The 17,113-nt window shown below is 41.6% G+C and overlaps 1 protein-coding gene across 1 annotated transcript in view; it reads right to left on the bottom strand.

The window, feature by feature from the left end:
* Positions 1 to 1,905: 1,905 nt before the first annotated feature.
* Srp72 (signal recognition particle 72) overlaps positions 1,906 to 17,113 on the bottom strand; it is a 29,318-nt gene continuing 14,110 nt past the window's right edge. The window contains exons 11-19 of the mRNA XM_052735232.1: positions 16,372 to 16,444; positions 14,667 to 14,731; positions 12,857 to 12,952; positions 11,830 to 11,933; positions 11,640 to 11,717; positions 10,812 to 10,949; positions 5,376 to 5,413; positions 4,493 to 4,652; positions 1,906 to 3,674 (exon numbers count right to left, since the gene is read on the bottom strand). Of these exons, the coding sequence (XP_052591192.1) occupies positions 3,497 to 3,674; positions 4,493 to 4,652; positions 5,376 to 5,413; positions 10,812 to 10,949; positions 11,640 to 11,717; positions 11,830 to 11,933; positions 12,857 to 12,952; positions 14,667 to 14,731; positions 16,372 to 16,444 (930 nt within the window). The 3' untranslated portion in view covers positions 1,906 to 3,496. The remainder of the gene's footprint in view (positions 3,675 to 4,492; positions 4,653 to 5,375; positions 5,414 to 10,811; positions 10,950 to 11,639; positions 11,718 to 11,829; positions 11,934 to 12,856; positions 12,953 to 14,666; positions 14,732 to 16,371; positions 16,445 to 17,113) is intronic.

Here is a 17,113-nt window from a genome sequence, read left to right as displayed (position 1 = left end):
GTGCACGAGCTGGCGTTTTGGAGCCCAGTACCTATAGTGGGACACCTTGCAAGCCTTGGTGCAGGGGGGAGGGGCTTGGACCTGCCTCAATTGAATGTACCAGGCTCTGCTGACTTCCCATGGGAGACCTTGCCTTGGAGGAGGTGGGAATGGGGGTGGGTTGGGGAGGAAGGCTGAGGGGAGGGGCGAAAGGAGGGAGGAGAGGGGCATCTGTGATTGGTATGTAAAATGAACAGAAAATTTCTTAAAGATTCCCCACCTTTCCCCAGCTTACAACCACTACCCCAGAATGTAGGTTACACATTTGCCTACCCCCATCCCATGTGAATTCCACTAGGAGCAACAAAAACGGCTGTTCTTCAGGATTGTCAGCTAAGGACAGAGATTGCAGGTCCTGACAGGACAGATATCAAAACTGAAATGAGGCAAAGTCTAATGCCCCTCCGCGATCAGTGTGTAGCAGCTTAAGCACCCCAAGTGAGGTGGTATGTTTAAACTAGCTGAGGAACTCGTGGTTCTCTTCATTTCTAGCTGGACTTGGGTGGTTTTTAGGGATGGGGTGTAGGTGATGATAAGAGTGCTGAGTAAGGGCCCTGGGTTCCTGCTCAGCAAAGATGATGTGTAACATCAGGACATGGGCACCTCATGCCTATATTCTACAGCTGGCAAGGCTGAGTGAGGACTGCTTGAGTTTGAGTCCAGACTGAAGCTACACAGTAATCCCCCCCCTTTTTCCAAACAGGGTTTCTCTGTATAGTTTTGGTGTCTGTCCTGGATCTCGCTCTGTAGACCAGGCTGGCCTCGAACTCACAGAGATCCGCCTGGCTCTGCCTCCTGAGAGCTGGGATTAAAGGCGTGCGCCACCATTGCCTGGCACTACACAGTGATTTTTAATGCCAGGCTAGTGTGTTGAGACCCTCTTCTCCACCATATGGAAAATTTTAGTTTTTACATGAAACTGATTTTCTTTCATCAGATGTTTCAAATAAGCTGATAAGGAATGATGGCAAGTTCCAGAAGGCTTCAGTGATAGGACAGTTTTTTTTTTTTTTTTTTTTTTTTTTGGTTTTTCAAGACAGGGTTTCTCTGTGTAGCTTTGCGCCTTTTCCTGGAACTGCTTTGGAGACCAGGCTGGCCTGGAACTCACAGAGATCCGCCTGGCTCTGCCTCCCGAGTGCTGGGATTAAAGGCGTGCGCCACCACTGCCCGGCTGATAGGTCAGTTTTTAATGTTAGCTATCTTTAGCTGTCTTGAAAATGCTAGGCTAGGGGCTGGAGAGACAGCTCAGTGGTTAAGAGCACTGGCTGCTTTTCCAGAGGCCCTGGGTTCAGTTCCCAGCACCCACCTACATGGCAACTAACAGCTGGCTTGACTCCAGTTCCAGATGATCCGACACCCTCACACAGATATACATGCAGGCAAAACACCAATGCACATAAGGACAAATAAATCATTAAAAAGTGTTTAAAAATATGCTAGGTTCAACACTTTACAAAAAGCTTGGCTTCTGGTCACTGACACACCTACCAATAGGACAATTTTTTTTCTTTTTATGATTTACTGTTTTATGTTTATAGGTACTTTGCTTGCATGTTGTGTATGTGTATTGCATGTGTGTAGTGCCAGAGGGGGCCAAAGAGGCTGTCAGATCCTCTGGAACTGGAGCCAAGACAGCTGTGAGCTGCCATGTAGGTAGGTAGGTGCTGGGACCTGAATTCAGGCTCTCTGGGAGAGCAGCCTGTGCTGTTAACCGCCGAGTCTTCTCTCCAGCCTCTGAACTGCCATTTTTTAAACACAGTTCTCCCAATCCCATGAGATTTGTAGTTTTGCGGGGAGGGACAGGAGGCAATTTTAGATATTCAGCTTAAAAGAACATTCTTAGACATACAATAAGGAAGTCCTCCATAAAATGCAAAACCCAAAACATCTTTATTCACATTCACTGCTACAATATATTTTAAAAGGACACAGTGAATGGATGCTTTCCATATTGGTTTTTATAAATGTACACATATACACACGCACACACCCCAGTATGTACTGGTTAAAGACTTACCCAAAATAGTTACTCGAATGTTCATACAGATGAAGTTTGGACTTAAATAACTTATTTGAAATGAGGGTTCCGTGCCTTAGCAACAATACCAACCGCTGCTAACCATGCCAACTATAAGAGTACTAGATATGTATTTCACCATGGTGTATTGGATCAAAATTCTCAAAGTTCAGGAAATCTCACCGAGTTTCTGTTGGTAAGCTTAAGAAAATTACCTTTAAGCCTAGGAGATGTAGTGGAATCCTACATGACAATCATTCCTGTAACAGGGTATTCAGTCTCACCAAGACTGTTCTCTGGAGAGCTGTGTAAATCCTCTTAGATGTCACTTAGGCAGCCCCCATTTGTAATCCCATAGAGCAGGAAAGCCTTGTAAAGACTCACTGAAGAAGTTTCAATAGATGATGCTCAAACACAGCAGCATTTTTATTAACAAGGACCGAGTAATCTGATCACAGGAAACAGAAATGTGAAATAAATGATAGCTCGGATGGCATAAACGAATACTAAACGTGGGAGACACCCCAGGTGTGTCTCACAACTGTCTTGAGTAGGAAAGTGGGCACTAGCAATGAAAGACAAGAGCGACATTTACACCACAAAGTGACTGCAAACCACGTAACTTTGAAAAAGATAATGAAAGGCCATGTCCCACGGCCAGAAAGGGGAGTCATCTGAGTACTACCTGGGCCAAATGCTCTTGTGAATTTCAATACCGCCTGGTACTGTTTCCTCTTAAAATAAAGAAGCCAAAGTTTATGTTCTTGATAGTGGCCATTAAGTGTTCTGGTTAAAAGGCCCAAACCCATTTGCCCTCAGAACACTGGGCCTAATCGTCAACTACTTGTAACATTGATATATTTTCTTACCGTCTTCAGTGGAACTAAATCAGTATGTTAACATAATCTGAAAATGAAATGGCAAGGGTACAAAGAAGTCGATGTACACATACACGTGAAAGGGTCCCAATTCCAGGAGACAGAGAATTTAGGGTTAAAATTATTTTAGACATCGAGTCTTTCTGGCCACGCATCACTAAGATCCCTTTTCATCACATGATAGCTCTAAACAAATACTTGGAATGCTCAGAAGATTCCACCTTTAGCCTCCTAAGACATAATTTAAGGTGAGACTTGAATAGGAACGCATATCTTCACACTAGTTGAAACAGGAGAAACATTTTCCATTTAAATCCCGGGAAACCTTAGATAACGTGCCTTAGGCTCAGTCATCTTCAGTCTTCTGTAAAGCTATTTGGTACAAGTAGGCCAAATCTGCTCAGGCAGTTTGAGGAGAACGTTTTCCCATCTGAAGCATAGGAAATCATTTCAGGACTATGGGGATGGAGGAGGAGCGCTGTGCTTCTTGCTGTGTTACCTTTATTATGTTCCTAAGGTCACTGACAGCGGATTAAAACAGCCTGCAACAAGTACATTGTCTTCACCAGCCACTTTTGCCGCCTTTCTTCTTCTTCTGCTGCTGTTTCTTTTTGGTTGCTGGGGCCCCTGCGGGTTTCTGGTGTCTTGGGGGTACGATGTTACTTGTAGAGGAAGACAGCGTTGCCGCACTGCCAGGACGTGGGGAGGTGGGCGGGCTGCTCACAGTTTTACTGGCATCCCTGAAACAAACCAGAAAGGTTTTTAGTTATTTAGAAGCACAGGAAAAGGTATAAGCATGCATGTGCATGGATTTCACTTTCCACACTGAATAATTTCTCACACATTTTAAGGATACCTCTGTCCACTCCTTTTGAATATTTTTTTAACCATATCATAACTAAAGAAAATTAATATACGCTACATGCCAAATTTAGTAAGTTTAGAAAATCAACTTTAAATGACTTATAATTCCTTTTTTTTAAAATTTATTTTATTATGTACACAGTGTTCTGCCTGCATGTATGCCTGCAGGCCAGAAGAAGGCGCCAGATCTCATTACAGATGGTTGTGAACCACCATGTGGTTGCTGGGAATTGAACTCAGGACCTCTGGAAGAAGAGCTAGTGCTCTTAACCGCTGAGCCATCTCTCCAGCCCTGACTTATAATTCTATGTAGAAATAACTCACATTTTAAATTCTTTTCCCTAGGTGTTACCTATCTACCACACAGTTAAATGATTCATTATCTTTAGTTTCAAAACCAAATGTCATTACAGGCTGTTTTGTGGTTTGTCGTACTTAGGGCCTTACACATGCTAGGCAAGGGATCCATTACTGGGTCATTCTCACAGCTCCTAGAATACTTAGTTTTTAACAATACAATCACATAGTTTTAGTATTTGCAATAAAATCAAACAGTATATTTTCTCCCTTTCACATACCACAAATACTTATCAAGGCTTATCTCATACAGCATATAAACAGTCTTCCTCATAACCGAGTCAGCCTCCAAGAAGAGCTGCATCCTGAGGGCCTTCTAGTCTGCACCACAACTTACAGTTCGGAGGAGGCTCCTGCAGCTGCTCCTTGTGTTCCTTTTCCAATCTGGTCCTTCTTTTTACCCTTCTTCCTTCCTCGGTAGTAAGAACGTTCTCGCATGGGTAGCCATCTTTCTGGATCTGGGGTAACTTTTGGGTCATAATTCTTAGGCAGTTTTCCTGGAAATGATTGGCAAATGAGAAATACACCTAGACTAGTTTCAAGCTTGTTCGTTTAAACAATGTGTTCATGACTTGGAATAAATAACACAACTGAAATTTGTCTGGGAAAGGCTTTTTGTCTGTCTGTTTTTGATTTTATTATGTAGCCCAGGCTGGCCTTGTACCTGCAACTCCCCGACCTCTGGGATTGCAGGTATGCACCATGTTCATATGTCGAGAAAATTTGTCCTGAGACAGTGTCTCCCTATGTAGCCCTGGCTTGCCTGGAACTCTCTATGGAGACCAGGCTGGCCTTGAACTCACAAAGATCCATCTGTCTCTGCCTCCCCAGTGCTAGAATTAAAGACTTGAGCCACCATGCATAAGGGAAAATATTTCCAGACATAACTTTACAAAATTTATAATTTTTATCTAATAAAATAATATGTTTTGACAAATTGGAGGCCAGTTTGGGCTATTGAAACCGTGTCTACACACCGGGTAAGAGTAAGCTCATATCCAAGTCCTAGGACAAGAAATGAAGACTGAGACTTTTGAAGATAATGGACTAATGCAAACACTAGTTTGTATAATTTCTGTAAACTCCACTAAAATAGCAATAAGTACACATTTGAACTTGGAAAACATATTGCCCTTTGGTAATTCATTTAACCAGGGCTTGAAAAATCTATCTCAAACAACAACACAGAAATCTGAGTGTATTTTTCCTTAAAGTCTTACCTTTCTTTTTCTTCTTCTTCTTTTTCAAATCTCCCTGTCTAAAAAGAAATTGAGAATCATTATCATCATTGTGATAAACATAGTTCATTACATATGTGCAAAAGAGCAAGCTAGGCATATTAACATAAAAAGGTGTATGTAAGACTTGGTACCAGCTCATAAACTTAACAAAGTAGCTGGAATATTAATTCAAGTTCAATCACACGGCAAACTTTTCACTTAAGAAAAAAAATCAGTTATCATTGTGTGTGTATGTTGTGTGAATGGTGTGTTTTTGGGTTCTCATGCTAAGGTACATGTTTAGAGGTAAGAAGAACTGTGGAGTTGGCTCTCTCCTTCTACCTTTATGTGGCTTCTGGAGGGAAACTCAGATTATTAGGCTTGCAAGGCAAATGCCCTGGATCTGCTGGGCCACCTCACTGGCCCCCCTTTTGGAGACAGGATCTTGCTACATAGTATGAACTGGTCTCAAACTCCAAGTCTTGCCTCAAAAACTTCTGGTGTGAAGCCGGGCAGTGGTGGCGCATGCCTTTAGTCCCAGCACTTGGTTAGGCAGAGGCAGGCGGATCTCTGTGAGTTCGAGGCCAGCCTGGGCTACCAAGTGAGTTCCAGGAAAGGCACAAAGCTACACAGAGAAAGCCTGTCTCGAAAAACCAAAAAAAAAAACCAAAAAACAAAAAAAAAACAAAAAAACAAAAAAACAAAAAAAAACAACTTCTGGTGTGGGACCTCCTGAATGTACCTTCAGGCCTGGCTGAAAACAATCTTAAAATGATACACATTAGGCTTAATGTAAAACTCTTTACAACAGAAATATTATCTATTCTTTGAAAAGAGCTACCATGCCTAAATTACCCAATTATCCTTTAAACAGTATGAGCAGTATACAAAGTACCTCAAAGTACCAGAAGTTGAATAGTAAGCTATTTATACAAACAAAAACCTATCATGCCTTCATGAGTTAACTGGCAAGAGTTTAGAGAATCAAGAAACACTTTGACAGAGAACATGTACTGGTAATCTTTTAGGAGGATATGGAAATCAAGTTACTCTGGTCATGGCACTAGAAGGGAGAAAGATGGATGGGACACTTTTTACTGATTCTGCACTTTCTATTTTTCAAGATTTATTATGTATACAGTGTTCTGTCTGTATGCATGCCTGCACACCAGAAGAGCGCACCAGGTCTCATTAAGGATGGTTGTCAGCCACTATGTGGTGGTTGGGAACTGAACCCAGGGGTAGAGGTGGTTGTCTGTACTTTACCCCTGAAGCACCACCCCTAGCAGGCACAGGCTAGGTACCTGCCTGCCCCCATCCCCCGCCGGGCGTGGCCAAGGGGGAACCCCTTAAGGCCTGGAATGCATATGTGCTTGCTCTCTTGGCTACCTCGTGGTCTTGGACACTGGTACTGTGAACCAAGGCAGAGTTCTCCAGAGAACCCCTTTGGACCGCACCACACCACACCCCTCCTGGATCCTGTGACTACTTATACATATTGTGAGTTAACCCAGAAAAAAATCCCTTTTGACTATCAGACAGACTCCTTGGAATTGCCACTTTATCTGTCGCTTTACCAGGGCCTCTGGAAGAGCGGCCAGTGCTCTGAACCTCTGAGCCATCTCTCCAGTCCCCCTATTCTTTACTTTTTAAAGACAGGGTCATACTATGTAGCCCCAGCTGACCTGAAATTTACTATATAGATCAGGCTGGCCTTGACTCACAGAGATCCCTTGCCTCTGCCTCCTAAGTGGTAGAATTATAGGCATATCTGGCCTGTGTTTTTGTTTTCCCTTAAAAACACATCTCATCTAGCCAAGGCTGGCCTTCAATTGATCCTCCTGCCTCTGTCTCCCTAGTATTTGTAGTACAGGCATGTGTCAGCACACTTGGCTCACTATGTAGAGAAGGCTGGCCTTGCATTTGGGAGGCACCTGCCTCATCCTCTAAGTGTTGGATTATAGGCTGCTGAAACCATGCCCAACTACTAAGTATCTTTTTCCTTTAAAAACAAGTTCATGTTGATGGTGCTAGGGCTCAAACTCAATGCCTCCTGAAAGCCAGCCAAGTGCTCTAAGACTGAACTATACCCCTAGCTTCATTTTTCAAATTTTGAACTTCACAAATTTGTTAAATTTTGAAATAGGCAAAGTAGTTTACTAAGTATACTGGCCAAAAAGAAAAAGCAGGTACTGGAAGGGACTAAGAAATCATGAGAATATTTCAAAGTAATTATTAAGCACTCTGGAAGCTGCTGTCAGAAGACCAAACATCTCTTTGTATACATTATGTGTGATACAGCTAAGAACTATTCATCAGTGAACTAAGGCAAAACGCTCATTCCACGAGAATGAGGAACAAGCAATACACGGTGTCGCCCTTCATCTCTCATCCAAATGACGCTCTCCTACCACCCCTCTTAGAGCTTTCCACCAGCTGCACTTCAGCAAATCACAGGCAAACCTCTCCTCCAATATCCGTTGAAAGCTATTTTCTACTGCTTATCTTTTCGGTCAGTGTCTAGTATAAACATAGTATAGCTTCCTTCAAAACAAATTAGACTTTTGCTATTTAATAGTATAAAGAGCATTAATAATGTCTAGTGAGATTACTATACTGATGATAATTTGAAGCTCAAAAGTCAGTGTAAGACCAGCAAGATGGCTCAGTGAGTTAAGGTGCTTGCCACAAAGCCTGGTGACCTGAGTTTGGGCCTTAGAATGTATGTACATGGAAAGCTAAACCTGATTCCCCCCGCCCCCTCCCCCCAACACACACGAGTGGTTTTCTGACCTACACACAAGTACAGTAGCACAAGCGTGCCTCCCACCACTAAACAAATAATGTAAAAGAAAAAAGTAGCTGGGCATGGTGGCACATGCCTTTACTCCTAGCACACAGAAGGCAGAGGAAGGAAGCTCTCTGGGTCCAAGGCCAGCCCGGTCTACATAGTAAATTCTAGGCTATCCAGGGAAACATACATTCTCTTTTTTAAAAAGCTTTTAAAAGAAGGTTTTTAAAAAATGCTACAGTGTTTCAGATTCTATCACTTTAAGTGATTCAAATTTGAAGCTTTTGGGAACACCAAAGTAAAATTAATTTAAAAAAAAAAAAAAAGGGAAATGAGACCTTGTCTCAAACAACCAGCCACCCAACCAACCAAAGAAGCCAGTGTCTAGGTGGAAGTGGCAATTGGATGAGGAGGTGGAGGAAGGACCAGGAGTTGACGTCATCCTCTGCTACTCTGCTACACAACAGAGTTTGAAGGCAGTCTGGGCAACACCATTTCCTGTTACACAAAAGGCAAGTGGCTCAAGACTTAAGGTACCTGCTGTGTGACCATGAAGACCAGAGGACTGGCGTTCAGATCACAGCACCCACATAGTAAGCTGGGCATCTAGTAGGAGATTGACAGAGAACACTGGATGCCATCTTCTGTCCTATCCATGTTCACACACGAAATCTTTAAGTCAACATACATTATAATGATTAAGAGAAAAAACATGAAAGGATTTAGAAGAGAATTATGCATTTTCAGTAGCTATTTAATCATTTATGTTAGAAAAAAATTATATACTTAAATAGATGGTACTTTAGAACTCACATAAGACTTAGCCTAAATTTATTTTATTTTGGTATCCATAAAAGCTTGAAATTTGAATCAGTTGAAGGGATGAAATCTGAAACATTGTAGTATTTGAGGTTTCTTTTAAAAGTTTTTTTTTTTTTAAAGATGAACATAGGGGATGTAAAGAAGGCTCAGAGGTTAAGAGCTCTGGCTGTTCTTCCAGAGACCCAGGTTCAATTCCCAGCACCCACATGGCAGCTCACAACTGTCTATAGCTTCAGCTCCAAGGGATCTGACACCCTCACACAAACATACATGCGGGCAAAACACCAAAGAACATATGGAAAAAAAAAAAGATGAAAATGATGAAAAATTATAAAAGAAATGTTGGTATTTTCCATGCTCTGTTCATTCTGAACCAAAACAAAAATCTTAAATATTAAAAAAATATTTTTATTGCTGGGCATGGTGACACCCATTTTTAATCCCAGCACTCAGAAGGGCAGGTGGATCTCTGTGATTTCAAGGCCAGTGTGGTCTACATAGTGAGTTCCAGGCCAGCCAGGGCAACACAGTTTGATTTCACCCCTCCTCCCCTCCCCACCGCCCCCCAAATATTAGATAGATATGTGTGTATCTCTCTCTCTATCTATCTATCTATCTATCTATCTATCTATCTATCTATCTATCAATCATCTATCTATCTATCAATCATCTATCTACCTATCAATCATCTATCTATCTATCTATCTATCTATCTATCTATCTATCTATCTATCTATCTATCTATCTATCTAGACAGAGTGCCACATGCCTGTGAGTGCCTTTGGAATCTCAGTGTCAGATCCCACAGAGCTGGAGTTTACAGGTGGGTGTGAGCAGCCCACCATGGGTGGTGGGAACCGAACTCAGGTGCCCTGGAGGAGCACACAGCACAGTTAATTGCTGAGCCACCTCTCGAGCCCTTAGGTCCATATTCTGTATAAGAAGAATGAAATTAAAGGCTGGCTGCAGTGGCTAATATCTGTAATCTTAGCATTTTGATGCTTCTGAGGTTGGTGGATTGCTACAAAACTGAGGTCACTGTAAGCTACAGAATGAGATGCTGCCTCAAAAAAAAAAAAGTCTAAGAGAAATATTTAAATTTTTGTGTCTATGTAAACATCGAGAAAAGATCTGGAAGGACATGGATACTGACCATCCAGGTGAGTTCCGATGTGACAGGCTAGGTGGGGATGAGGAGTAAAAGGTGGGGACCGCAAAGGAGAGGGAGAAACAAGACAATCGCATTCACACAGAACTTCTATCACGAGGTCTTTTGGGCTGGGGGACAACTCAGTTGGTCAACTGTTTACTGCACGAACATGAGACTTAGGTTCAGATCCTCAGAACCCACACTGGCGCCTTGGGTCAGTGGCAAATTCCTCCATCCAACCACATGCTGGGGAAGTGGAGGCAGGAGGATCTCCAGGGCTAGCCAGCCAACCAAGCAATGGTGACGAGGTAAGCTCCAGTGGGAGACTGTTTCAGAAAACGTGCAAAGTGACTGATGGTGACCTCCGGCCTCTGCATACACATGAAAGGTGTACCCAAACACATGCACAAAAGATTGAAGTTTTTATTCCTAATGACATTTCTGTTTTTGTCTTCAGACAGGGCCTCATTTAGCTCCAGATAGAGGAACTGGCTGAGCTAAGGATGACCTGGAACTCTTGATCTTGCTGATATTCCAGGCCAATGTGTCATTATTCCAGTTTATGTGATGTGAGGACTAATAGGGATTGAACCCGAGCCTCCTGCATGCTTATATACTTTTAAATCAGCTTAAGAAAATGTTCTAAAACTATTTTGAATTGGAAAAACATTACCCTTGTTCCTTTGGCTGATTATCTCCGGTAACTTTTCCGCCCTTCTTCCGAATGTATGTAGCACCAGGAGAATTCTCCAGAGCCTCGACATCCACTTTTAGAGACATGCTGTCCGATGAGGGCAAGTGTTTACTAAGACTGGAGTGGGACAGGTGTTCAGGAACACAACATACACACATTTATGTCTGTCAACACATCTCTGCCAACAGAAAGATACTACCTTTTCCTGATGGCCTTTATCAAAAGCAAAAAGTACTCTTCAATCTTCTATAGAAAACAAGTCACATCAAATAGACAATATATATTCTGAAAGGAAAACTTATCATGTATTCCTTAACTCATGTAGTGATGTAGTTCAAGGATTCCCAAACTTCCAAATGCATAGGCTGTCCCAGCACAGAGGCTGTGACTAGTAGCTTCTTAGCATCTGATATGCAGCTCAGTCCTTGGGACATGGCCTCATCAGAGTAGCACTTAGAGCCCCAAACTGACCAACTAGGGTATTTAATTTTTTCTGTTTTGAACTCATGTTAGTCTTGAACTCACCATATACGGCCAATGACGACCTGATTCTCCTGCTCCTGCATCCCAAGTACTAGAAATTGCATGCCTTGTCCCTAAATCATCTTAAACATTGTTTGTGATGGACATGTGACTCCCTCCCCTACTTCGTTACTATTTTTCAGTCATACTGATACCTAGTTCTAAATTTTGCTTTCACCAGTTTGCAAGCCTGTGAGTTGCAATTTCTAGCAGAAAACCCTCTGCTCCAAACCCGAGGAAGCAGAGCTCTCGGTGCTCCGCGGAGAGCCGTGCCACAGAGGATACGCCTTTGCTTTCTCAGGATCCACAAGCGAGTAAGCAGAAATAAGCTGCGCTAGTGTGTGAATATCTTTTGAATTTTGCCTAAAAGAAGAAATGAAGTTAATAAACAGCTTGTAAACTTAACGCTAGCATAAACAGAGAAGAGCCCCCTCAGATGAACGAAGTGTGGACCCCACCACTTTTCAGAGCTTACTTCCACAGCTGCTCCAGGTCACTAACTGCCTCCTTCTTTCGTCCATATTTGAGCTTGAAGTTTGCAGCTTCTCTTATCAAGGACAAATGAGCAGGGGATTTGGGCTACAGGTTCAACAAAACAAAATAAAATAAAGCCTTAAGCCAAGTATCTAGCCAGTCAGTGAAATCCTATTTATCAGCCCTTTAAAATGGACCTGAGCACTAAATTCCTCATCTGAAGTTTTACTAAGTACGTGAAAGAACAAGTAATCATCAATGTATGAAACTAGAACATAATCCATTTCTATTTTGGTCACCTACAAAATAAACAAGATTGGAATGTAGGTCTGGTAGTGAGTACACTTGCCTAGGATACCTAGTATGTGGTCCATCTCTAACACCAGCAGAAAAAAACCCAACCAAACAAAACAATATGCTCCTAAAATCAAATCATAGAAGATATGGCACATTCTCAAACATTAATTCAACATAATACAATTCAAAACTCTGATGCCCTCCCACCGCTAACAGTTAATAACCATGTAAATGCAACATGTATGTATGCATGTGTGTGTGTGTATATGCATGGTAACATGTATGTATGTATGCATGGCAGTAAGTTGATACTATCTATGCAGCATTGATACCGGAAAAAATGAAGATGCTCCTATTGGATGAGACATGATAAATATTCATTCCATACACTGCTGTTCTAATAACCAACAATCACCCACGGGCTCTTAGCTCCTTATCAATAATGTACAATAATATCATGACATTCTGAGTGTGTACACGCATGGACATACACAGGAAAAAGCTTCTAACAATACAAATGAGCTGTTTTGTTTCATCTTGTAGCTGTTCCTTATGTCTAACAATTTTATTTGGACCTAGCATTCTTTACAAAAATTAATGATAGTCTAGTAAGTCTTCCATTTTAAAATAGTGACTCAAAATATTTCAGTTCTGAAATTTTTGGCTCAGTAGAATATTTTATTACTTATGGAAAAAAAATGCCCTTATAGTACTTCACTCCATTCCTTTACCTGATGGCTTTGATACCACTGGATAGCTTGTGTGAAGACTTCAATGGCACTATCAATATCTTCCTCGTGGCTGTACATGGTTACTAACGCAGACACCTGTCCAGCAAAGGAGTAAGTTAATGAACAAAACGCTCCATGCACTCTCAGAACATAGTTCTTAAAAATTAAAATTGCTAAAGAATGAATAAAGATTGATGGGATCTCTGCCAGTACCTAATTCACCATAAACACTATTCTTTTAGAGAACACAATCTCTTAGAAATACTTAGAAAAATATGAAGGCATTTATTTATAAAATGGACTCCTTCTAAAGTAGTGTCAAGTTTTGTAAGATCAGAACATGAAAAATAAGCATTTTGATATAGTTATACAAACTATCTTGCTGGACATTCAAGTGTGTGATTAGGGAGCTTCCAGCATGGCTGAACTGTAATGAGATGCACATTGCCTAAGCTGTGAAAAGCTTACCAGATGAGCTTTTGGGGCAGCAAGGAAACCCACACTGTCTGGGTGTGCATGGGTATGTGCCTGTGTACTCCTTGAAAGAACAGTAAAGGTCAGGAAACAGAAAAAAGTTGCATTTTTAAGAACCTTTGGTAAAATTGACACAGTCTGGCCACACTGGTCAGAGAGAGAGACAACATAAGTATGATGGCTAATCCTGGACATCAGCTGGACACACTTGGGAAGCGGGAGCCCAACTGACCAATTGCCTCCTCCAGACTGGCCTATGGCCATGCTTGTGTGGCATCTTCTTAATGGATGATTGATGTGGGCGGGCCTAGCCCACTGTGAGTGGTGTCATCACTAGGCAAAAATGGTCCTGGACAATATAAAAAATGTAGCTGAATGTGAGCCTGGACTGGTATGTGGTGTTCCACAGCCTCTGCTTCAGTTCCTGCCTCCAGCTTCCCTCAATTATTTATTTGGTTTAATGTAACCTGTAAGCCAAATAAACGAACTCTTTCCTTCCAAAGTGGTTTTGGTCAGTATTTTACCACAGCAACAGGAACCTGACTGGGTCACGTAACCAGCATCAGGAAAGATTCTGCAGTTATTGAGAGTATAATAAGAAAGTACTGTACAGCCTCTATGGCGGTAAGTTCAACAGCTGAGATGAAATGGATAAATTCCTTATAGCAAAAGACTAGATTTTTCAGTCACATAATGGTACAATTCTAATAAAAAAAACTATAGCACAAGCCTTCAACTATGAAGAGAAAGCTCCATGAAGACAGCACACATTATCAGTGCTGTAAGCGAGCTGGCTTAGAGGACAGCAACACGAATAAAGCAGTTCTTATTTAACTGATGCATGTTCTATCACCACCCAATCAGTGTGTACTATGAAAAAGACACTTTCACATCTTACAGATAGGGTCAATCTATAGTCCTGGCCAGCCTCAAACTGAAAGATATCCTCCTCTTTCTGCCTCTTGAATGCTGGGACTAAAGTGTGTGCCACCATGCCTGGGTTAAACCTGTAATATTTGAAAAGAACTAAAATCTAAATTTATTGACCACTACTTTTAAGTTGTTTTAAGAAAAACACTAAAAAACCAAATAATTACAATGACATGATAAACAATCTAGCAAGGAAAAAAAAAAATCCACGTACAGATCTGAGATCGAGGCTGCCCTTTATGGGTAATGTGGGGCTTAAACAAGACTTAACACATCTGATTACCAGAGCACAGAGTGTTATCCTAAAGGCGAGTCCTGCCTCACTAACACACGAGGAAATGAGTGGAAACGAAAGAGGACATCGAGACAGCACAGCCGTGCAAACAGGAGTCACTCAGACACTTACCATGCCTGGCTTATGCTTTAACTCCTCTATGCTTCTCAATATTAGACAGGCTTTGGAAATGTTCCCTAAGGAGATTAAAAACAAAATCAGCACCACACTGAATAAAGCATATTGTGGAAAAAATACAAGAAAATTTATTCCCTATCATTTTTCCTTGGGCAAGAGATCACCAACTGTACTCTGCAGTATCTCTAACTACATAAGCGTTGGGGACTTTGGATAGTGTGCCCACTGCTCATTTCTGAAGTGAGGAAACTCTATCTATGCTTGTGCATGTGCTAAGTGTATGGTGATGTGATTGTGTACGTGAACATGGAGAAGAGGATGCCGCTGTCTTCCTCGGAGCTCACTGCAGAGAGACAGGGTCTTCTACTGAATCAGAAGCTTTCAGTTTGGAAGGCTGCACAGTGAGCAGACTCCTGGAACCTGCCTGTCTCGAACAGTGAATGGAGTCTCAGGCATGCATAGCCATGCTCAGCATTTTATGTGAGTGCTGGGGATTCAAATTCAGCTCCTCATGCGGCACAGCTGGAGCTCTTAGGCCTTGCACTGTCTTCCAGACTGAAACCATGTCTTCCTACAGAGCTTTTATCCAGTCTTGCAACTCCAGGCTGTTGAGTGACATTTTTTCTTTTTTAGACTGGAATCTGAAGGGGCCTGGGTGTGTGTGTGTGTGTGTGTGTGTGTGTGTGTGTGTGTGTGTGTGTGTGTCCGTGTTCCCAAAAGGCCTTGAAATATGTTACTATAGACCAGAGTGTATGGAAAAATGGTGGTATTATAATTCTGATTTTATGTTCACTGCAAATCTCAATAACCCAAATCTCTCATCTTTAATTCTCAACCAATCCTCAATCCTGTTTCAATTACTGCCTCACCAAGGAGCCCCCACCCCTGCCTTTTTTTTTTTTTACACTTTTTCCTAAATGCCAACTGTTTTCCCCATTCCATTTTCATCTCAGTCACTGTGACTAGCTAAAATTTTCTGGACCATTTGCTACTGCCCACTGAGAACTTGAGCTGTCTGATAAATACTTCTGCAAATGTCAAGGTCTATGCATCCACACTGTCCCACAAAGGTACCTTTAGCTTTCTCTGGCTACTAATAAAACACATATTTCTGAAACAGGTCCTATGCACCTCAGATTAGCTCTGAACTCATAATCTTCTTGCCTCAGCCTTTAGAGAGCAGGAATTATAGGAATGTGCTCTATGCCTAGCTGTAAATTTCATTCAATTTTAATTAGTTTAAAATTCAAATAGCTACATAAATATAGCAGCTAGGACACTAGACAACTCAATTCTAGATAACCAAGTTCAATTAAAAGCAAACAAACCATGCAGTTTTCTTCTGGGTATCAAATACATGAGATTTCATAGACTTCTGTACTTAGCAAAGTATAAAGAAGGAAAAAGGAACAAGCTATGAAATACTGCAAAGGAGCACCTTTCTTACTCCATCCAATTTCACAGGAGGCTTCTAGAGACGTGACATCCTAGGAAACGCACTGCAGTGCTCTGCAACAAAGGAACCTCACGCTCGCATGGATTTTTCAGGCTTGAGAATCATTCTAACAGTACAGGAAAACCCAAGGAAAGGCCGATTTCCCCACTGCTCAGTCTGTTGGAGATCACACAGCCTAGACTGTCTGAAACAGCAGCTAAACTTTACCACTCAACAAAGAACTTAAAAGTCAAATATTAATACCTTGGGAAATTTTCAGCTGCGCCATGGTAAGCTTGATTTCAGCTGCATTTTCTGGATGTTGATCAGAAAATTCCTAAGATATTTTTAGTTGTGGGTTAAAACACATGTTTAATTTACACAACTGTAAGACATTACAATTACTTAGCTCTGTAATATTTCAAAGTTCAGCTTGAAGTTAATTTCTGGTTTCAGGTCAATTTTTTTTTTTTCTTTTAAAGACAGATTTCTGTGTAGCCCTTATCCTAGAACTCAATTTGTAGACCAGGCTGGCCTGGAACTCAGAGATCTGCCTACCTCTGCCTCCCAAGTGTTAGGACTATGGGACTAAAGGAGTGTGCTACCACAGCTGGCTGAGGTCAAAATCTTACCTTGGGAGAAATGTTACTCCACACCCATGCTTTATAGCAAGCTTTGTATGTAGGTACAGTGATATCAAGTTCCCTGCTACACAAACTCGTTGTACTTGTCTTAAAGAAACTCAGCTACTGCCTCCTCACTGGGGGGTCTCTGCTAGGCAACTTTCTCTCACAATGGTCCTAATTTTATCCTGTCCATTTTCTCAACTATTTACACTCATGAAACTCATATAATATATAACACTTATGTAATATGACAACTGGTTTGGGATGATACAAACCAAGTCAGTATCTCCCTAACTGAGGGTGTGGAGTAGGACCCACTGAGGTATTAATGCATCACTGGAATGGGGGCCAAGCACAGTATAGTACTGTAAGCCTAAAGT

This window comes from Peromyscus californicus, unplaced genomic scaffold, assembly GCF_007827085.1.
Source record: "Peromyscus californicus insignis strain IS unplaced genomic scaffold, ASM782708v3 Scaffold_13__1_contigs__length_99412109, whole genome shotgun sequence".
NCBI classification, from domain to species: Eukaryota; Metazoa; Chordata; class Mammalia; order Rodentia; family Cricetidae; genus Peromyscus; species Peromyscus californicus.
This window is presented reverse-complemented; position numbering and strand designations above follow the sequence as displayed.